General features: G+C 37.9%; 1 protein-coding gene across 1 annotated transcript in view; it reads right to left on the bottom strand.

The window, feature by feature from the left end:
• The window catches only part of LOC120318035 (dedicator of cytokinesis protein 4), a 335,809-nt gene that overhangs the window by 307,850 nt on the left and 4,675 nt on the right, over positions 1–23,284 (bottom strand). The window contains exons 2-5 of the mRNA XM_039365226.1: positions 20,793–20,876; positions 19,673–19,713; positions 18,350–18,405; positions 17,787–17,883 (exon numbers count right to left, since the gene is read on the bottom strand). Of these exons, the coding sequence (XP_039221160.1) occupies positions 17,787–17,883; positions 18,350–18,405; positions 19,673–19,713; positions 20,793–20,876 (278 nt within the window). The remainder of the gene's footprint in view (positions 1–17,786; positions 17,884–18,349; positions 18,406–19,672; positions 19,714–20,792; positions 20,877–23,284) is intronic.

Below are 23,284 nucleotides of genomic sequence, written 5' to 3'. Positions count from 1 at the left end.
CTTTGTTCACATTCCTAGCATCTCTTAACAGGTGAGGCAGTTCTACATTACAAGCTTTTTTTTGAAAAGTTGTATTAATTTTTAAAGGATGGGTAGAATCGGGTCAGGGTTAGGATTGGGGTTTAGGTTAGGTTTGGGGTCAGGGTTGGAGTTGGGGCTGGGGTTTCCCCAGGTAACATTTTCAATATTTAGCAAACAGCATATTGTCTGGGTACATATATTTAAATAACAATAGTAGATATAGTAATAAGTGATAATAATATGGTTAATTATCTTAGGCAATATTAACTAATCACTCCATAGCATCCTTCTTGCTGGTATGTATTCAAAATTACACATTACATTTCTTTCTCTCTAAGTTGTTTTTCTAGCCATTGATAAAAATTATCTCATGTTCTAAAGTAAACTGAATTTTCTTTCTGTTTAATCTCTAAAGTCAATCTATCCATTTCTGTGCACTCTAGAATTTTTTTAATTAATACTTCTTCAGTTGGTAAGTTTTCATTTTTCCAATATTGGGCAAATACAATTCTTGCTGCTATTAATACATGTAATATTAGATATCTGCTCTCCTTCTCATAGTTAGCTCCTATTATTCCTAACAGAAACAATTCTGGTTTAAGGTCTATTTGTTTTTTAGTCATCTTCTCCAACCATAAATGTATTTTAACCCAAAATCTTTTTGCTTTAGAGCATGTCCACCAGATATGGTAATAAGTACCTGGCCTTTGTTTACATTTCCAACAATTATTTGCGGTATTTTTAAACATTTTCGCTAGTTTCACTGATGTCATATGTCATCTGTAAAACATTTTGTACAAGTTTTCTTTATATGGCACAGCTTTAGTTAGTTTAATATTTCTATCCCATAGTTTTTGCTAATCTTCTAACTCCACTTTTCCAAGTCGTTTTATTTGTTTTAACAATCTTCTTTGACTGTTACACATTTTGCTGTTAAATAGATTCCCAAGTACTTAACTTTTTTAACTATTTGAAGATTTGTTTTTTTGTGAATTGGCTTTTCTGTTTTTCTATTAAATTCTTTGTCAACACTTTAGTCTTTTCTCTATTTATTCTCAGACCTGCCACTTCTTCAAATTTTTCTATTTTCTTCAGCAATTTAGTGCTTGTTTCAAGTGGCTCTTCCAGTATAAAAACCAAATCGTCTGCAAATGCTTGTAATTTATATTTTTCATCTTTTATCTCAAGTCCTTTAATTTCTGCATCTTGTCTAATATTTCTATTCAATACTTCCAATGTTAATATAAATAATAGTCAAGATAATGGACATCCCTGTCTTGTACCCTTTTTAATTTTGAAATTTTCTTTATAGTCTCCATTTACAATTATTCTAGCTGTCTGTTTATCATAACTTGTTTGGATTGCATTTATGAAATTTTTTCCAAAGTCCATTTCTACAAGCTGCTGAAACATACATTGCCAGTTTATGTTATCAAACCCTTTTTGTGCATCAAGGAATATTAACACCATCTGTTTCCCTGGGTAAATTTCATAATACTCTAGCGTATCAAGAATCATTCTCAAGTTATTTTTTATCTGTCTTTTAGAGAAAAAGCCATTTTGGTCTATGTGTATAAATTTAATCAGAAATTTCTTAATTCTTTCTGCCATTATCGAGGCAAAAATTTTATAGTCTACATTCAATAATGATATTGGTCTATAATTTTTTATTTGTGTCAGATCAGTATCTTCTTTAGGTATTAGAGTAATATTAGCTTCAGTCCACGTCTTTGGTATTTTAGCCTCGAATAAAATTTCACTGCACAGTTCTTTCAAAATCGGACTTAGTACAACCTGTAGTGATGTATAAAATTCTGCAGGCAGTCCATCTGGGCCCGGCATCTTATCCTTTTTTTGCCTTTTTATGGCTTCTATAATCTCCATCATTGATATTTTCCCATTTAATATATTTTGAATATTCTCCAGAATTTTTGGTACATCTGCTTTTTTAAAATACTGCTGTATTTTTTCTTTGGCGATTTCCTCTGCCTTGTAAAGTATCTCATAATAGTCTTTAATAATTGTTTTCATTGCATCATTTTGGAACTGTAGCTTATTTATCATTTTTTTTCTTTTTTCAGTCTATATGCTAGCCATCTCCCCGGCTTATTGGCATTTTCGAAGAAGTTCTGTTTAGCCCGTTTAATCTGTTGAGCCATTAGTTCCATCTCGGCCAGATTTAATTTATGCTTTATTATCTCCATTTGTTTCTTAAGTATTTTCTTTTGTGGATCTATTTGTAGTTCTGATTCCATCTTTCTGAGTTGTTCTCTCAGCTTTAACTGTAGTTGTTTCTTTTCTTTATTTATTTGTCCCATACATTATGAAGCAATGTTTCTTCCTTCTTATTTATTTTAAAGAAAAATTCCATTTCCTTTGTCGCTAATTGTAGAAATTTTTTTTCTTTCAATATAGATTTATTCAGGGACCATCTTGGTTTTTTCTTAATTCCTTTCCAAGTCATTTTCATTGGATTATGGTCTGCCCAAACATTAGTTTCTATCTCCACTTCTTGGATCATTGTTTTCCATTCCAAAGGTATCCATATCATATCAATTCTGGATCAAAATTTATGTCTGTTTGAATAAAATGTGTATTGTAATTATTATTATTATTATTAATATTAATAATAATAATAATAAAATTGGAAGGGACCTTAGAGGTCACCTAGTCCAACCCCCTGCTCAGGCAGGAAACCCTACACCATTTTAGACAAATGGCTGTTCAGTTTCTTCTTAAAAACTTCCAGTGTTGGAGCATTCACCACTTCTGGAGGTAGGTTGTTCCACTGGTTAATTGTTCTAACTGTCAGGAAGTTTTTCCTTAGTTCTAGCTTGCTTCTCTCCTTGATTAGTTTCCATCCATTGCTTCTTCTCCTGCCTTCAGGCGCTTTGGAAAATAGCTTGACTCCCTCTTCTTTGTGGCAACCCCTCAGATATTGGAACACTGCTATCATGTCCTTCTCTTCATTAAACTAGACATACCCAATTCCAGCAGCCTTTCCTTATATGCTTTGTTGCTCTTCTCTGTACTCCTTCTAGAGTCTCAACATCTTTTTTACATTGTGGTGACCAAAACGTTGAAGTAAAGACAAGGATAGAAAAAGCCCGAACAGCATTTTTCAAAATGAAAAAGGTCTTCTGCAGTCATGACATAAGCCTAAGACTGAAAATCAGGCTTGTCAGATGCTATATTTTTTCTATCCTGCTCTTTGGAGTAGAGAGTTGGTCTCTGACAGAAGGCCACCTGAAGAGACTAGAAGCATTTGAAATGTGGATTTACGTATAAGCTGGGTTGACAAGATCAGAAATGAGGAGGTGATGAAATTGAACCCAATATTTGGGCTGATCATAATCCAATTAAAATGACTCTGAAAGGAGCTAGGAAAAAATTAAGATGATCATTGAATAAATCTATATTGAAAGAAAAAGAATTTCTACAGTTTGCAACAAAAGTAATGGAAATCTTTTTTAAAATAAATAAGAAAGAAGAAACCTCTATTCAAAATGTTTGGAACACTGCGAAAGCTTATTTTAGAGGTTTGGCTATAACTTACCTTGATAAAAAGAATAAAGAAAAGAGACAAACACAGCTTAACTTGAAAGAACAATTTAGGAATTTAGAATTTGAGTTACAAAATGATCCACAAAAGAAGAAGCTGAAGACACAAATGGAATTAATAAAACATAAATTAAATTTATTGGAGATGGAGACAAGGGCACAACAGATAAAACGTTCTAAATAGAATTTCTTTGAAAATGCCAATAAACCAGGAAGATGGCTTGCATATAGACTGAAAAAAGAAAGAGAAAAAAATTGATAAGTAAACTACAAGATTCAAAAGGCGAAATACACTGTCATAATGACGCACTGAAAAAAATTGCTAAAGCTTATTATGAGACACTTTATAAGGCGGAGGTGGTTTCTAAGGAGGCAATACAGGAGTATCTAAGAAAAGAGAACCTCCCTAAAATATCAGAGAACATGCAACATATGTTGAACGAGAAAATAACAATGATGGAAATTACAAAGGCAATAAAAAGACAAAAAAAAGATAAAACTCTGGGACCTGATGGTCTCCCAGCGGAATTCTATATAGCCTTACAAGACATAATAAGCCCAATATTGAAAGATATTTGTAATGAAACCTTTTCGGTGATGAAAATATCAAATTCTTGGACAGAAGCTAACATTTCCCTTATACCCAAAGATGATACTGATCTCATACAAATTAAAAACTACAGGCCAATATCATTACTAAATGTGGACTATAAAATATTTACAGCAATAATAGCGGAAAGAATGAAGAAATTTTTGAATGAATTTATCCATTCAGACCAAAATGGTTTTTTGCCTAAAGACAGATAAAGAATAATTTAAGGATTATTTTAAATGTGTTGGAATATTATGAAAAGCATCCAGGGAAACAAATGGCACTTATATTTTTGGATGCAGAAAAAGCTTTTGATAATCTTAAGTGGCAATTTATGTTTCAACAGTTGCGAGTGATGGATTTCGGTGAAAATTTTATAAATGCAATTCAAGCAATTTACAATAAAAAATCATCAAAGATACTTCTAAATGGAGACTATACAGATAACTTCAATATTAAAAAAGACACAAGACAGGGATGCTCATTGTTCCCCTTGCTATTTATTCTTACATTGGAAGTGCTGGCCAGGAATATTAGACAAGATATGGAGATTAAAGGGCTGGAGATAAAAGATCAGAAATACAAACTACAGGCCTTTGCAGACGACTTGGTCTTTATCTTGGAGGAGCCTTTGGAAATAGCCACTAAACTGTTGCAGAAAATAGAGGAATTTGGAGAAGTGGCCGGGCTGAAAAAAAATAGGGAAAAGACTAAAGTACTAATCTAACAGAAAATCTAACAGAAAAACAGAAAGCTCAACTTGTTAAAAAAAACAAATCTTCAAAAAAGTCAAATATTTAGGTATTTACTTAACATCAAAATATACAACAGTAAAAGAAGACAATTATGATAGACTATTGAAACAAATAAAAATAAATTTGGAAAAGTGGAAAAACTTTCAATTATCATTATTAGGAAGGATAACGACTGTTAAGATGAATATTTTACCTAAACTACTATTTTTATTTCAGATGGTTCTTGTCAAACTAAGCCAGAAATTTTTTGATGATTTAAATGCAACAATAATGAGATTTATATGGCAAGGGAAAAAAGCAAGAATTAAAATTAAACTGTTACAAGAATCAAAAGATAGATGGGGCTTTGGGCTCCCAGACTGGAGACTTTACTATCAAGCTGCTATTTTGCTTTGGCTTAAAGAATGGATTACACTGAGAAACAAACAACTTCTTTACTTATAGGGACATGATTTGCAACTGGGTTGGCATGCTTTCTTATGGTACGAGAAAAATAAAGTACATAAATACTTTCAAACTCATGTTATAAGGAATGTATTACTCTCAAAGTGGGAGAGGATTAAAAATAAAATTTAAATGAAAATACCTGAGTGGCTTTCAACAATGGAAGCATTTGCGCATCCGAACTTAATTAACTATGATAAATTTGTGGCATATAAAAACATTTTAGATAAAGAAGGAAAACTTAAAGATAGGCAAGAGCTTCAACAACATGGTATCGATTAACATGGTGGTCATATCTGCAAATTCAAACAAGATACGAAAAAGATGCAAAATTAATGTAAGAACAGACACCATTAGATAAAATACTTTTGAAAACAGATGAAAATTTAATTAAGAAACTTTATAATTTTTTGTTAAATTGGAAGATGGAAGAAAAACAAGAAGAAGATAGAAGATGAAAGAAGAACAAGAACAAGACCAGAGGAACGTTGTGGATATAATTTACTTAGACTTCAGTAAGGCATTTGACAAAGTAGACCACAACCTACTACTTGATAAGATAGAAAAATGCGGGTTAGACAGCATCACCACCAGATGGATCCGTAGCTGGCTGACCAGCCATACTCAGCGTGTGGTCCTCAATGGAACCGCATCTACATGGAGGGAAGTGTGTAGTGTACAGCATACTCCATTTAATCCTCCAGGGAAAGATTGAAGGCAAATGAGATCCAGGCAGAAGAAGAACATCATGGCTTCAAAATCTAAGGGACAGGTTTGGACAAAACTCAGCAGCACTTTTTCGTATGGCTGCTGATAAAAACAGGATCGCCAATATGATCGCAAACGTCCGATAACGGATATGGCACAAGAAGAAGAAGGTGACCAAAACTGGATGCAGTATACCAAGTGTGGCCTTACCAAGGCATTGTAAAGTGGTATTAATACTTCACGTGATCTTGACTCTATCCCTCTGTTAATGCAGCCTAGCACTGTTTTGGCCTTTTTGGCAGCTGCAGCACATTGCTGGCTCATATTTAAGTGATTGTCCACTAGGACTCAGAGGTCCCTCTCACAGTTACTACTATTGAGCAAGGTACCCCCTATACTATACCTGTACATTTGGTTTTTCTTGCCTAAATGTAGAACCTTACTTTTTTCACCATTGAATTTCATTTTGTTAGATAGTGCCCAGTGTTCAAGTCTGTCCAGATCCTCCTATATCTTAAGCCTCTCTTCTGGGGTGTTGGCTATTTCTGCCAGCTTAGTGTCGTCTGCAAATTTGATGATTTCCCCATTTATCCCCTTGTTCAAATCATTGATGAAGATGTTGAAGAGCACTGGGCCCAGAACAGAGCCCTGGGGCATCCCACTACACACTTTCCTCCATGTAGATGCGGTTCCATTGAGGACCACACGTTGAGTACGGCCGGTCAGCCAGCTATGGATCCATCTAGTGGTGATGCTGTCTAACACACATTTTTCTATCTTATCAAGTAGTAGGTTATGATCTGCTTTATCAAATGCCTTACTGAAGTCCAAGTAAATTATATCCACAGCATTCCTCTGATCCACTAATTTCTCTGGGTTTTTCTCTCTCCATATATCTTGGATACAGAAGTCTTCTGTCATTTTTGAAAATGCTTTGGCTAGTATATTTCCTTCTTTTCTCCCTTGTTTAGCACTTTTATAGTCCAGAGTTCCATCCATTATTGCATTAAAATATCCCATTATACAAAGATTTTGGTAATTTAAATCTAGTATTGTTTTATATAATTTTTGATAAAATTGCTCTTGTTTATCATTTGGTGTGTATATTGCTATATCTGTTTTTGATCCATCATAATTTCCACCATTGTCCCCTCTTCATCTGCATAGATTTGTTTGGGGTTCATCTTTTCTTTAATATAAAAAGCTATTCCTCTTTTCTTTTGAAATGCTAATGCAAAGTACAGTTTATCAATTTTGGGTTGTTCTAGCAATTTGAAATGTTGTCTCTTAATATGTGTTTCTTGAAGGCAAATTATATCCATTTTTAATTTTTGTAGCCATGTGAAAAATTTTCTCCTTTTTGAAGGAGAGTTTAGTCCATTTATGTTTACTGATAAAATCCCAGTCTCCTCCTCTTTCAGTTATATCTAGATCTCAGTCTTCTAGTCGATCTTATCTGTCTCTGGTATTTTTATTTTCTTCCTCCTCCTTTTCTTTGGCCACTCCTTCAGCTGCCATTTCTTCTTGTTTCTCTGGTAAAGGATCACCTCTTTCCAGAAAGGCTCTGTGGTTATCGAAGAACTTCAGTGCTTTGAGTGGTGTGTCCAATCTATATCTTTTCGTGTCCCAATAAACTAAAATTCCTTCTGGGATCAGCCATCTAAAATTCACTCCTTTTTCAGCTAATTTCTTAGTTAGGAATTGATATTCTCTCCGAGCTCTCTTATTCTCCGAGGGATTTGTTTGAGCACTACAATTTCTTTTTCCTTGTACATCAATGGTTCATCTCTTACTTTTCTCAGAATCTCATCTCTTGTAGATCTTTTAAGAAATCTAACATGCACTTCCCTAGGTACTTTATTTCTTCTGGCATAATTTGAGTTGACTCGATAGATCTGATCTAATTCTCCTTCCATTTTCAATTTTCCAATTCCTAGTGCGTCTGCCAGTAACTCAGTTATCAAACCTAAGAGATCCTCTTCCTTATCTTCTATTATATTACAAGCTTTTGACTAGGAACACTTTGATAAAAAAATCTAGTATCCTTTCTTGTTTAACAGCAATTAAAGAAATGGGACAGATTATTGTGTTTGAGCTACTTACTCCCAGTTTTAAGATTAATATCAATATACAGACTTTCAGCCACCATAACAGCCCAGTATCTTCTGAGGTAACTATTATACCATATTGCATAGAAAGAAGCGTGATCCATAATATGACACAAATGACTGCATATTAAAGATCTGATCTATAGGCATAACCTTGTCCAGCGCATATAATCTGTTTCAGGCACTGGCAACATCAAAATGTCTCTAATAATCAAAATCTGTGGAAGAAAGGTTATCACATAAAATATTAAAATCCATATGTACTATTCTCATAGAAATAGAGATCATTATGGTAGCATTCTCAGTTCTTCTTTCTGCACTAAGAATGTACGTGCTGACTTCCGGTTCCAGATCGCGGCATGTGCAGCCGTGCAGAGAGACTCCTCTCTTCGCTGGCTGCTTTCCCTCTGCCGGTAGACCCTTAATTGGGTTGAAAAGTCGCCCTGGAGGGGTGACTACTGTTGAGGAGGCCCTCGTCGACTGTGGAAGGGTGGCAGCTCCTTCTGCGGTCCGAGATTGCTCCTTAGGGCTGATGGAGAAAAGATCAGCCAGTAAAATGGCCGATCACTTTGCTGCAGTAACCAAAAGTCAGAAGAATATCTAAGCACAAAGAACCACCATGGTTGATCTGGGTGAGATCTTTTTTTCCTCTCTTAGCCCTTTCCTCTTTTTTTCCTGTAAAAAGCATTTTTGGAATTATTTCCCTTCTTTGAGAGAGCGGTGTTTGTTAGTGTGGGAAGAGAAGCTTTGCAAATGGAATGAAAATTAATTTTATGGACTATTTTTTTACTTCTATTCACTCTGGGGTCTTGAAAAAATTCTTATTATTGAATTTCATTACTGGATTTAGTTTATATGTGAAGAATACTATTTTTTCTTGATTTTTTCAACATCATTTTTGGTGTCTGGGAAGAGATTTTATAGTCTACTGAGGACACCCTGTGGAGAAATTTTAAATTGCAACTTTTTTTGTTTGATGCTGAGGTTGGTTTTGACCTTCAGATCATCATAAAAGGAAAAAGACAAAGAAATTCAACAGCTATTAAATTTGTGGGGGTAGACACTGGCTAAATGTTATTAAACATAGCCTCTACTAAAAGATAACAGGACTGTCTCTAGTTACAATTGAAATGGAGAAACCTTATGCACAACTCAACTGTAAACTTATATTGGAAAAAATCTATGAAGCCACTGAGCAAATATGCGTTCAAATAAAAGAGATTACTACAGAAATAAAAAACAGAAACCCTATTTTGAACTCACAAACTGACCTCCAGACTTCATTTGACTATCCTACAGGCCAAAAAACAACAGAAGAGGAATCAATCAACACTAAAGAAGATTCTACGCCATTCTATATACAACCTATTGAGACTTCTGATGATCAAAAAGTGACTTTAACTAAATCATATACAATTTCAAAAGTAACAGAAATGGACATGCAAATACAACTGATTGAGAACTAATGCAATTTTGATAACCAACCACTAATCACAAAACTGGACATAACTGTCTTACTCAGCAGAATCAAATGTTGAGACTTGAACTTTTAAAACAACAAGGGATTAACTACAAAGGAGTCAGATTCCTAAAACAGAGGTTGGGACATTTTTTTTCTTGACTCAAATGATATTACGAAGAATAAAGAGAGATTTATAGAGGCTCTGTTATGAAAACCTGCTTGCTACAAAAAGAAAGCTAGAATAAGATTTCAGAGTGTGACCTAAAATTATATGCAATGGGTTAAAAAGGCTTTTTAGACATGGATTGACTTAAGGTTTAAGATTGGTAAATAAAGCTTTAGAGATCTTGATTGAATAAAGATTAATCAAATATGTGAACTTAGTAAGAAGATGTTTTTCTGTATCAATATGCTTGTTGTGGATATAATAATTATTCAGATCGGATTTAAACTTTATTGAGTGGGTTAAAAGAGTTTTTCATAGATATTGATTGATTGATAGATTATAGATTTAAAATAGAGTAGAAATGTATTTTTTGGAGTAATATTCTTATTTTTAGGAAGGATAGCTATTTTGTAATGGAAGGAGAATAAGAAGGATTTCTGATAAAAGAAGAAATGATATTAATAAATGAGTTACTAGACTAAAAATAGAATACTTGTAGAAAATAAAAGAATGTTACGGTAGAAATAATATGTGTATTTAAGAGATAAGGATTATCTCAAGAAAAAAGGGAAAGGAGGGACACCTGAAGTGTTAATAATATGTTTATCTAAAAGCCTGTGGAATATGGTAATTTAAATAGTAAAGCTTAAAAACAGGATTTGGAGCTATACAGATGAAATGTTATTGATGATTGTTCTGATTGATTGAATTTTATCGAAAAGTACATTAATTTGAATATATTATATTATTAGAGGGAAATTGAGAGGAAGTTTCTAATGATTTAATCTGACTTATATATGTATGATTTTGTTTTTGGATAATTGATTACACCGTCACCACCTTGTTTCTCAAGCACCTTGTTGTAAAACTAAAAAATCAATAAAACTTGTCTTTAAAAAAATGTACATGCTGTTCCACTGTAGTCTGCTTTGACTGTAACCACTACTTGTCATAGAAGGGGCATTGTCTTGCCTGAACGCCTTTTCTCAGCATGACGATGAAGAATTCACCAATGGGTTTTGCTTGTCTTCTGCCCATATAGACTAAGTCAGCCAAATTGCCACACCCCTCTTCCTGGGACCTCCCCCCAGTCTCGACTGAGGCGAAGTTGTTGGCTATGATTCAAGTGTGTTGGCTCAATCCTTTACCAGCACAGGACCTGACTGGCCCTAAGGGTGGGAGTGGATTCTCCATTATCATGCTGAGAAAAGGCGTTCAGGCAAGACAACATCCATTCTCCAGCATGACGAGTGGAGAATCCACCAATGGGACATACCAAAGCCTCACTGTCCCTGTGAATGGGAAGTTGTCTGGGCCTGTGTACCACTTAATGATACTACGCACTGGAGGACCCTCCTGCCAAATGAAGCCTCTGCCGATGCGAACCTATCTAACTTGTAGTGTCTTATAAAAGGGGAAGGCAACGCCCACATCACCACCCTACATATTTCCTCAATCGGTGCCTGAGTCACCCACGCTGCTGATGTTGCAGCGCTGTGAGTGGAATGGGCAATAATTTGTTTAGGAACGGCTAGCGATTGCCCCTGGTATGCCTCTGCTATGCAATTCCTGATCCATCTGCCAATTGTGGACACTGTAAACCTTTGACCCCTTGAGTGTGAGTAGAAGGATATGAACAGGGTCTCAAATTTGCAGAAGGGTACAGTTCGCTTTATGTATTGCCTTAAGGCCCTGCAAAAATCTAAGGTGTGCCATTTGTGCTCCAATTCATGGGAGGGCTGAGGGCGAAAAATCTGGTAACACCACCTCTTCTGTCCTGTGGAATAGGGAATTGACCTTGGGAATGAAGGAGAGGTCCAGATGTAGGACCACCCTGTCCGTGTAGAAGGTGCAGAGATCTTCCCTAACTGATAGTGCTGCCAACTCTGAAATGCATCTTACTGAGGTAACGGTGACCAAAAATGAGACCTTAAGAGTCAAGTACTGTAAGGTGCAGGTCCAGATAGGTTCAAATGGAGGTGAGGTAATGGCCTGTAGGACCTTAGACAGGTCCCAGGAGGGATATCTGTGGACCGCAGGTGGTCTGTTGTTTGTTGCACCCTTTATGAAGGATCGCACTGCTGGGTGCTTGGCCAGTGGTTCAGAGTTGCCATATGTGAGTATAGTGGACAGGGCGGCCACCTGTCTGCGAATTGTGTTGGATGCTAAACCCCTCTCAAGACCCTTCCATAAGTAGTCTAAGACCCTTGGGATAGTAATCCTAAAAGGGTCTAGCTGCTGTTTGTGCTCCAGCTGCAATAATTTCTCCATGTGGAGTCGTAAATTCTGTTAGTTGTAGACCTTCTTGAGGCCTGGATTGTCTTGATGCCCCTTTTTGAATAGGCCTCCCCTTCTAAGAGGCTCTGTTTAAGTGCCAAGTGGCTAGTTGGAGCCACTGTGGCTCTGGGTGTTGTAGGGCCCCCTGGCTGAGAGAGATTTGGTCATTGGGAATTCTCCACGGAGGAGATATAGAAAGACTAACGAGGTCGGCAAACTACGGCCGTCTTGGCCAGTGTGGCGCAATAAGTATCACCTCTGCTTGTTCCTGCAATATCTTTCTGATGGTTGTTTGCATCAGATGAAAGGGGGAAAGGCATATAATAATCCCCTCGGCCAATGTTCCCGGAGTGCATCCGCTCTCTCTGCCCCTGGGGATGGGAAGCAGGAGAAGAACCTCAGGAGCTGGGCATTCTTGGGACTGGCGAACAGATCCAGCACTGATGATCGAACCTCTCTGATGCTTCCCGGAAGAGAGCTGGGTGCAGGCTCCACACTGAGTGGTCTACTGTTGCCCTGCTCAGGAAGTCTGCCTACTGATTTGCTTCTCCTGATATGTGTTCAGCCCTGAGGGAGGCCAGGCTGATCTTGGCCCAACTTCCCAGCGATTGGGCCTCGGTCATGAGAGTCTTGGATCATGTGTCCCCCTGTCAGTTGACATGGGCCTTTGCCGCCACATTGTCCATGAGGACTAGGACATATTGCTTCACCACTGAGTTGCAGAAGTGGCAGAGGGCCAGATGTATGGCTCTGAGCTCTAACCGGTTTATGTGGTGTCTGAGATCCTCTTTGGATCATTGGCCTTGTTCCAGTTGTGATTGCAGGTGTGCTCCCCAGCCAAATAGGCTGGCATCCGTGGTCAGAGTGACTCAGGTGGGTTCCTTGAACATGTGTCCTTTCCCCACCACTGGAGATGACCACCATTGGAGTGACTTAGGACTCTTGGTGGCACCTTTACCCTCTGGTTGGAGGAGCTGGTTCCTATTTTCTGAAACGGGAGCAGGAACCATTGCAGGTTTCTGGAGTGTAGTCATGCCCAGGGTACGATTGCTAGGCATGAGATCATCTTTCCCAGCAGTTGGGAGAGTATGACCAGTGTGGTGGCTCATTTCCATCGAATCTGACTGACCAGGACTCGAATGCTATCTTGATGCTCTCGAGAGAGGTAAACCTTGCACTTTTGTGTGTCTATCACAGCTCCCAGATGAAGGAGGTGGGTTGACGGAACCGTTTGACTCTTTTGGAAATTGACTGAGAACCCATGTTCCTGAAGGGTTCTTAGGGTCAGCGTCAGATCTGACTGTGCCACTTGAATGGATGAGGATTGAATTAGAATGACGTCCAGGTAACACTGGATGTGTACGGGGATGGTTCGTAAATGCACGGCGAGTGCCAGTACCTTCGTGAATACTCTGGGGGCTGAAGAAAGTCCAAAGGGCAGGGCCTTGTATTGAAAATGTTGACCTACATGACAGAACCTGAGAAAGTTCCGGTGCTTGGGAAGTATGGAAATGTGAAGGTATGCCTCCATCAGATCTATAGAAGTTAGGAAGTCTCCCCTTCTGATGCCTGCTAATATAGACTGGAGAGTCTGCATTTTGAACTTTCTGTATGCCAAATGATTGTTCAGACTTTTTAGGTCTAGAATTGCTCTCCATCCCCCCGAACTTTTTGGGACTAGAAATAAGAGGGTGTAGAATCTCTGTCCCTGTTGTCCTCTCTGCCCTGGTTCTATAGCCTGGATATCCATGAGGTGCCGGAAGGCCCCATGATCAGGCTCCATTTGACTGAAACCTTGGGTGATGGGCAAGGGACAAAGTGGTTTGGGGGCTTGGCGACGAATTCCAGTGATAGGCCGAATCTGATAGTATTTAGGACCCATAGTTCTGTGGTGGTGGCCTGCCATCTGTGTGCGAATAGGGCCAGCCTGCCACCAATGGGGGAGCCCTCCCCGTCACTTGAATTTGTGAAAGGGGCGGCCCCCGCTCTTTGAAAGGGCCACTTCGACTGAAATTGTTGTCTAAGTCTGTCCCTGTTACTGGTTCTGCCAAATTGTCGATCAGATCTGGGTTGATAGGAACAGGAAAATGGAGGCTCTGGGCTGCTTCTGCTCGGAAGGATTGTCTGTCCTCTTTGAGAGGTGGCCCAGGACCTTGCGTTGTCCTTGTTCTCTATCAGATAAGGGTCGAGGGCCTCTCCAAAGAGTAGGCCACCCTTGTAGGGCACAGCCGCCAACAGTCACTTTGCCTTGATGTCAGCTCACCATTGTCTGAGCCACAGTAATCTGCGTGCTGCAGTGTTTGATGCCATCGCCCTGGCAAAGTAGATTGCGGCTTGTAGTGATGAATCTGCCATGAATTCCACTGCAGTCACTAACCTCCTTAGGTCATGATGTGTTCTCTCCTCCTCTGGGGGAATCCTGGCCTGGAGTTGGCGCAGCCAGAACAATGAGGTCCTAGCGAAAAAGGAGTTAGATATGGCTCCCTTGATTGCCCACGCTGAGGCCTGGTGTGTTCTGCGGAAGGTGAGTTCCGTTTTCCTGTCCTCTGACTTCAGGGCCTCCGCCACATCCCCAGAAACCGTGGATGGCGAGAATAGAGCCACTAGTGGCTCATCTACTGTCGGGACCTCTATTACCTCCGATAATGCCAGGTCTATGTTGAACAGTTTCTTATCTGTCCCCCCCCCATTGGGGGAAAGGAACCCGGTGCCCCCAATTTTTTGGGGATTGTATCAAAGAAGAGAGGAGGGCAAGGGATATATTGTTGTGTGTCGGTGGATTGTGAAAACACCCTGCTGTTTGTGTCCTGGTATGCTGAGGGTCCCTCCTGGGGAAGTCTTGGCCTCTTGACCTTTGCGGTACTACTTGCCTTGTGGAGCAGGGATTTGAATAAAGTGGACTAAAGAGGCCTATGAATGGTGGAGGGTCGGGGGATATATCGTCATCCTCTGACAGTGGCTGGTTCGTTTGTTTATAGTCCCCCGTGGGGGACCTTCTGCTTCTGGAAGAACGAGATGGTGAAATCAATTCCTGGTAGTCCGTGGCCTCCTCTTGGGAGAGGTAGGACCGACCCCTTGAAATGATAGACCTGGCTCTGTGCCTATGATGCCTTGAAGAAGCAATGCCCTGAGCGATGGCCTGAGATATCAGGGATTGTAAATGCTCTGATGATAGGGCTCCCTGATTGTCTGAGGAATGAGACCTTGCTGCTGAGTGTGCATCAGGAACCCCCAGGCTCTCAGGCCCATCGCTTAAGGGGGATCTCTCTGCCTGATCTGCGTCAGCCTCTGTTTCCAGAAGTTTCTGACTGGGCTATAGTGGGCCAAATATTTTGTCCTCTGTGTAAGCAGATGGGACAAGTCCATCTCCTGCTGTGTTTTGTCTCTTCTTGGCTCTAGAAAATTGTTTTTCCAGGGCCTGGTGCCAACGTTTGGCCTCCTTATCAGCTGTCTTGGAGGATCTTTTGCCAGATATTGCCTTGGCCTTGATCCTGCCAGCTGCTTCCTAGTTAGATGATCTTGGCCTCTTGCATCCCGGAGGACTGACAGAGGAATCATGTGCTGTCTGGGCAGCAATGGTGTCTGCCATTGGCACCAGAGATATCTCAGCGCTGAGACTGAGAGGAATCTCATGGTAAAAGGACTGGCAACAGGTCTAGCACTCTGTGACAAGCCGGCTTGTCACAGAGTGACCTGGCAAGGACTGGAAATAGTCCAGGTGATGTCCAAATTAATGGTATAGTCCAAGGTAGAGAGGTCAGTTAGTGGTATAGTCACGCCCTGTGCTCCACTTGATCCAATCACTGTTGTGCTGTAGGTAGCGGTGAGATCAAATTAATGATACGACCTGCACCTGAATTTTGGGCAAACATGTGACTCCACCTCTTCTCTGTCTCTCCTTTTTTTATGATAAATGAGTCTCGTTGGATAGACGGCTCAGTGGGAACAGTAAATATTATTAATCTGTTCTAGGAAGGACTGCAATGGGGGTGGCTGAAGCTGCGTGGGGTCGGAGCGGTAGGCGAAGGCATGGTGGGGGGGAGGGGACCTGGCTTCGGGTCGCTTTCTCTCCACCGCCTGTCAAGGCCAGAGAGGGGAACGTGGTTCGCACTGTTTCCCTTCCTTTCTCCCCCCCCTTCCCGGTTTGCAGCTTCTCCAACTTCCCCTGGTTAAAATTAAAAAAAAAGAGGAATAATTGTCTAAGAGCCGTCTGAATCACTCTGGTGTGAGCTGATTAGCCGGTAGCACTGAGTTTCGCAGCCCGAAAAATGGCTGCTGCAAGCTTGCTCCAGCAAACGCTGCCGCTTGGACCTGTCTCCAGCAGCTGGCCTGAATAAGGTTGAAATCAGGGGAAAAAACAGCTGCTTCGCGAATAGTGTTAAGCGGGCTTACTTTCAACCAGGAAGAGGAGATTACTCCCTTCGCTTGAGAGACCATGTGGAGCCAAAATGGCAATTGGCTCTTTGTTGTCTCTCTGACAATCAGCTGAGGCTAGCCGACAAACAACTGAGTATTTGGTTTCTCTGCAATCGGCTGGGACGACAAACGGTCGTTCATTTTGTACCCCCCCTTTCTTGGGAAAAAAAGGGCAAGAAATTGTAAAATACATCCTGATCTTGGAGCCAAGCTGAGTGTGTCCTCTTGGGCTAAAGACTAAGTCGAGACTGGGGGAGGTCCCAGGAAGAGGGGTGTGGCAATTTGGCTGACTTAGTCTGTACGGGTAGAAGACAAGCAAAACCCATTGGTGGATTCTCCACTCGTCATGCTGGAGAAATCAGAGATCAAGCCAGGGGTCCTCCTTACCCCTCTCATCCCACCATCAAATCACTAACAACCTTCCATCATCAACTACCTTAAGGAAAAATCATAACTCACTTTGTGAACTACTTTCTAAAGTTACAGTATGTTTAATAAATAAGCTAGAAATTTGTTTGGGCAGAAGTTAAACATAAAAAACTTCTGTAAAGAATGTGCATATAGGGTTGTATTTACTTAAATGTCTATCTATCTTTGGATTAAGACCTGAATTTAGAAACTCTGAATAAAGAGGTCAAAACATCCTTGTTGACAAAAACAACATTCTAATAAAAAAGTTATAATTTATTCATTTATTGATTCCTTCCACATTTTAGAAGAGTAAGAGAACCAGAGTGGAGCTGTGTAACCTACCCATGTTACTACTGAAGCAAGAAAACCAATAACCCCATATCACAAATATGTAACACATGAATAAATGATTTAGTTATACCCTAAGAAATTTATCTTGCATATCTGTCCCCTAAAAATTTCTAGATGAGAACTAAACTTTTCTAAAATAAATTAATTTTTTTAAAAATGATTTTTTTAAGTTGGGTCCATAAAGAATCATGGAGCAAGCTCTGATATTTAATTATAGTTATTGATCATCACATATGCCAAGGGCATTTCAGCCTTTTCTTCCACTCTGAATCTAAAATGTATTTTACTATACTCTGAAGTTCTTTAAAATATCTTAAAATGCTTGCCCTTTGCCACTGTTGTACTTTCTTTTGATAGTATATACTGCATATGTTGCTTCTTCAAAACAGATAAGATCACATTATTTTCTTCTGTTGCATATTCTGTTATGAAATATTGTGAACATATTGTCAAAAAACAGTAATATATACATAAATACAGTACATTGTCTATTGAAAAATAATGATTTATTTACCACATAAAGCTGTTTCCACATTGTCCCCCAGTCTCTTAAGGTGGATGTCATCTCTGTGATAACAGAATCTTCTGCTGGAATAATAATTTCAAACTGCCTATTAAAATCAGAAGAAAAAATGTCAAACAAAAATCCAAAGTAACATTACTTTTGTTCAATTTAAAAGAAGTTGCTTTGGTAATTGACTGTGGAATTTCTGGAATTTCTTGCAATTAGCCAATTAACAGAATCATCAACAAATATTTAGAGTGCCTTGAAGAGACTACTGCATGATAACTGAGGAGCAAGTACTCACTACATTCAGTACATCAATAGCATACAGCCATTTGGGGCCCAGAGCCTTACAAATGGAATGCTCAAAAAAGTAATGGGATCAGGTTAAAAAAAATAACATTTGACAATTAAAGTATAATGATGTAATTTCATTAAATACATATATTTCCATATGCTTAATTATTTTTCACATTAAATATGATATTGCCTCTCCATTAGGAATGCTATAAGATATCAAAGCCTTTTCCTTATCTTTTGCTAAAATTCTGGGCTTTCGAATTTCCACTTACCCTTTGTTCTTAACACATGCATTTTTCAAGTGAACAAAACCGGATGGGAAGATACCCTGAAAAAAAAGAAGTTAAATAAATGTAATAAACCATCAAGAGTGCTTTGAACATGTATTTTTTAAAAAGTCAATAATTTCTAGACAGCAAACATTGTGTATTTTTATATATTCAGATAGTCCATGATATATGAAATGTACCTAGATAAACTTCTTGAAAGCAATTATACATTTGCTTTTGGTTGTTGTTGTAAGGAAGGAACAAATGATGTCTGAGAATGTGATCAGTAAAAATTTCAAGCTTAACGTTGAAGCAATAGCAACTCTTAAGTACCCCAGAACAGAAGTTCTCATTTGCAGCTTGAGCACTGCTCATAAAGCTGAAAAAAAAAATCTAGAATCTTTTTTGGTTCTGAAAGCCTTTTCTCACAGCTATTTGTAATCTGCTATCCCAAATACCTTGCAACTATTTACTGCAATAAGTTACTTTTTCTCAGACTTAACACTTTCCTCCCTTTCCCCCTTGCTCCCTAGAGATAACATCTGCAATAGCTGATGCCACTTCCCCTCACTCAATATTGAATTGTATTATACTATTATTGTATGGGTGGAGTTACAGCTAGATAAAAAGATTGCTTAAATTCCACTCCCTATCCTTTAGTGGGTTTGTCTCCTCAGATGTGAGATTTGATTATAATCTTATTTCACCCATTTTTTAAAAAAAAATTAAAAGTGAGTGGGAACCTTTTAGTGATACCTAGAGTTCCATGCATCCATTTGAGGGCATATCACCAACCCCACTTTAACTTAAGAGTAAATAACAGATGAGACTGGAACCCACAACTTTATAAAATCAGGCTTCCAAGCAAGGGAGTGATGGAGGTGTAGTGACCTCACCAATAGTAAAAAGGATGAAATTTTCTACTTTGAGTGAGTAATAGGTTATTTAAACTATGTACTTTAAGATTTAATGACTTAGCCTTATTTGAGCTTTATTTTGAAAAGCAGGGACATTAAAAATTGCACTACAGAATTAAGCATTCATGGCTAAAATCCAAAAGGAGCCGGGGGAGGGTGTTCTAGGTATTGCACCAATAGTTTGGGAGACATTTGCAGAATTAGGTTTTTTTTAGTGTATTTAAGCATAATCTATAGCGATCTATAGCTTCCCTTTAGGTGTTGTCAAATAATTATCCAAGACTTAAACATTATTACCACTTGGCATACATTTTGCATGACTGCTCAATAAACTATGTACTTTTACTTTTATATGAATACCTCAACAAGTTTTCATACACATTTTAATTTAAAACAAAAATTAATTTACCTTGAGATTTGGGTTTTTTAAGGCAAATCCTCTGTACCAGCCTGAAAAGAAATATTTTATATTTCATTTTACTTTATTTATAGGGTGCCTGACTTCCAAATGTCTCTGGGCAGTTTCCAACTAAAAACCAATGTATTAAAAGAAAAGTACAACAGAAATACAACTGTAAGATTCTATACTTCAACTTCCACATATATTTAATATGGAAATTTTACCTCTATGTATCTTCCCCAAATAACAAAAATAGGCAGGGGTATTCATAGGACACTACTATTGTATTATCAGTTACAAGCAGGTAAGTTTCATGCCATTCAATAGCATTTCTATGTAAAGAACCATGCAGGTTTAAGAAATGACACAGTTGCTTTAATAGTTTGAAAACTCTTTTAAGCCCTACAGTTTGATCTTTTTAATTCCATGTTTTATAATTATAGAAAGAAAATATACTCAGATTTAGTGACTAGGACTAAGGAAATCCAGATTTAAAAACTGTCCTAATTAATCTTGGGGTAATCATTTACACATGATTACACACTTGTATCTCTGCTTCAGAAGCTGCTCCTAGCTGTCTTTGCATGCATGTGACAAAGACTTAGCAAAATCCTATAAAAGAACTCTAGAGTATTGTGGTATTTCTATAGACCTCTATTTTCTATCCCTTATCTCATTGCATCATATAAATATATGTACCTTCATACAGTAACACTCAATGTAACACAATCTTATAAACGTAATTCAAAATACATAAACTAATCTTTTGGAGGAAAAAACAGTTAATTATAAAAAACTACTGTATACTCCAATCAGATCTTAATCTATAATTATTGCTAGAATAAAAATATGTTACCATATACAGAATAATTATTTCCCTGCAATTAGAGATATCTTTTTATAGCAACAAACTGGATAGATTATTTTGAGACATTTCAAACTGGATAAATTTTACTCTTATTCAAGCATCTATGATTTCAATAACCTTTTGTTCATAGAAAATTAAATTTGGCTATTATTAAATAGGCTTTCAACTTTAGCAAACATTTGTATTTGCTTTAGCATAATTAGGTGAGTTGATTTTGAAGTCTCTTGTCAAGTGACAGTTGCTTGCTTTTTCAACACTTACCATCACATTTTTCTAGTATTTGAACAGTGTCTCCAATCTCCAATGATAAGCCATGAGGGATTATTCCTCGAAAACTTGCAATTACTGGAAAAGATATTAAATTCTATTGAACCATATTTTTAAGAAAAGAAAAACCACATTTAATATTTAACAGTGTGCTATTGTAAGCAAAAGCAATCAGTTAATAAAATCTTCCCACCTCAATTTGCAATGCTTCAAATCCCTGGATTTATAGATACAGTAACAGCCTCCTTTTAAAATCCTTTTTTATATTAAAAAAGGATAATTTGTTTAATATGATTCCAAGAAAAATCATATCAGATTGAGGAGTCCAGTTCACAACAAAATACTGGAGGGAGTTCCTGAAGCTGATCGGATTCAGCCAGCAGCTCAACTTGGCTTTTCATCCAAATACAAATGGAGCTGCTAAACAAGCTAACACAATGGTGGAACAATACTTGAGATGCTATGTTAACTATCAGTAAAGTAACTGGGCAGATCTCCTGCCTTTTGCTGAAGTGGCATGCAACAATACTGCACACAGCAGTCCTAAACGTACTCCTTTTAAAGTAGCTACAGGCAGGGAGTTCATTCCCATGCCTGAATACCCTGAAGAACCCCCCCTCCTCACAGAGTGCTTGGGCAAATGTCAAATGTGCCTTAGCAAAAGCCACAAAGATTCAAGAGGAGCAAGCAGATAAGAAGCAATCCCCGGCTTCCAGTTCCGGGTTAGCAGTGCTGCGATCGTGCAGAGAGACTTGTCTCTTTGCCGGCCAAGTTTCCCCCACCAGTAGACCCTTAATTGGGTCAAAAGTCGACCTGAAGGGGTGACCACCATTGAGGCGGCTGCCTGTTTGACTGAAGAGGGGCGGCGGCATCCTCTGTTGTCCAAGCTCCTTTGGGCCAATGGAGTAAAGATTGATCAGTAAAATGGCAGATCACTTAACTGCACCAGCTGTAAGCCACAAGAACATCTAAGCAAAATAGAATCACCGTGGAAGATTCGGTGAGACCTTTCCTTGCCTCTCTCTTTCCTATTTACTCCTGTGAAAAGCTTTTGGAATCATTTCCCTATCTTTTAAAAGCGTCTTTGTTGATGGGGAAAGAAAAGCTTTGGAACAAAAGAAAAATTAATTTTAACTTTTTCAATGGTTGATTTTATTTTTGAATATTTGGGAGTCCTAAAATCCTTGTTATAGAAACTTAATATGTTAGCAATTTGGAGATTTTTTTTAATTTTCTACTATTTTATATAACTAAAGAAAAGATGGAAAAAAGGAAAAGAGGAAAGAAATTATTTTTATTGTGGGTCTGGAAATACTGAACTGGTTAACCCTCTGGGGACATCTTGTGGTGACATTATTTACCGCAATTGTTATTCCCTTTCTTTGGACTCTGAGTCTGACTTTGACCTTCAAATTATTTCAAAAGGGAAAGATAAAGAAGCTGTATAGCTGGGTGGAAGCGGATACTGACTGATTGTTATTAAATACAGCCTCCACCAAAAGAATAGTGGCTTTATATACTACTGAAATGGAGGAATTCTGTCCAGATTTCAATTACAAGTATATATTGGACAAAATTCTTGAAAATACTGAATAATTGCCTATACAAAAGAGATTATTTTTCAACAACAAATCAAAGCACAAGGTGTAAGTGAGCACTTTGTAAGCCAAGAAACAGCAGAAGAGGTATATACTCAAGAGACTCGTTTTCAACCTTATCCACAATTTACTGAGATGGAGGAATTAAACTTACATCAGGACTACCAACCTACACTGGAAAAAAATTCTGATGCTAATGAACAAATGACTTTTAGCACAGAAACTAAGGATGTTACCCCAGAAGTGCAGGCTGATCTCCAGACTCCAACTGATTACCTGACAGATAAAAAACCAATAGGGGGAAAGCAAAATAATATTAAAGAAGACTCTACATTATTTTATAGACAATCTATTGAGACTCTGGATGATTCAAAAATGACTGTAATTAAGCTAGACACAACTTCAAAAAAGATGAAGACGGATCTTCAACCACAAGCTATTGAGAATCACTACAACTTTTTCACTAGTCTATTAAAATGGACAATGGGAGATTCTCGCCTGATTTATGTGTTACGGCAAGAAATGGAGGGAGTTTTATTTGTGGACTTAGAGGCCTTACTATGGTAACCCATTTGGAACAGAAAGAAAGCTAGAATAAGATATAAATATGGAATTTAAGATTACATTTAGGGTTGCAATGGCTTTATAGAGATGTGGATTGATTTGGATTTGGATTTTTAAAAGGTGTTTTTAGGATAAGATTTAGAATTTAACATTGAAATATAGTAAGAATATATTTTTTGGAATAATAGATCTTCCCCCTTTTCTCTTCCTTTTTCTTGGTTTCTTTTTGTTTCTTTCTATTATTTTTTCTATTTTTCCTATGCTTTTTATTATTAGATATGATAGCTAATTTTTGGAGCTATAATGATAAAAAGATTGTAATGA

This window comes from Crotalus tigris, unplaced genomic scaffold (genome assembly GCF_016545835.1).
Source record: "Crotalus tigris isolate CLP2741 ecotype Arizona unplaced genomic scaffold, ASM1654583v1 scf7180000020000.429882, whole genome shotgun sequence".
NCBI lineage: Eukaryota > Metazoa > Chordata > Lepidosauria > Squamata > Viperidae > Crotalus > Crotalus tigris.
This window is presented reverse-complemented; position numbering and strand designations above follow the sequence as displayed.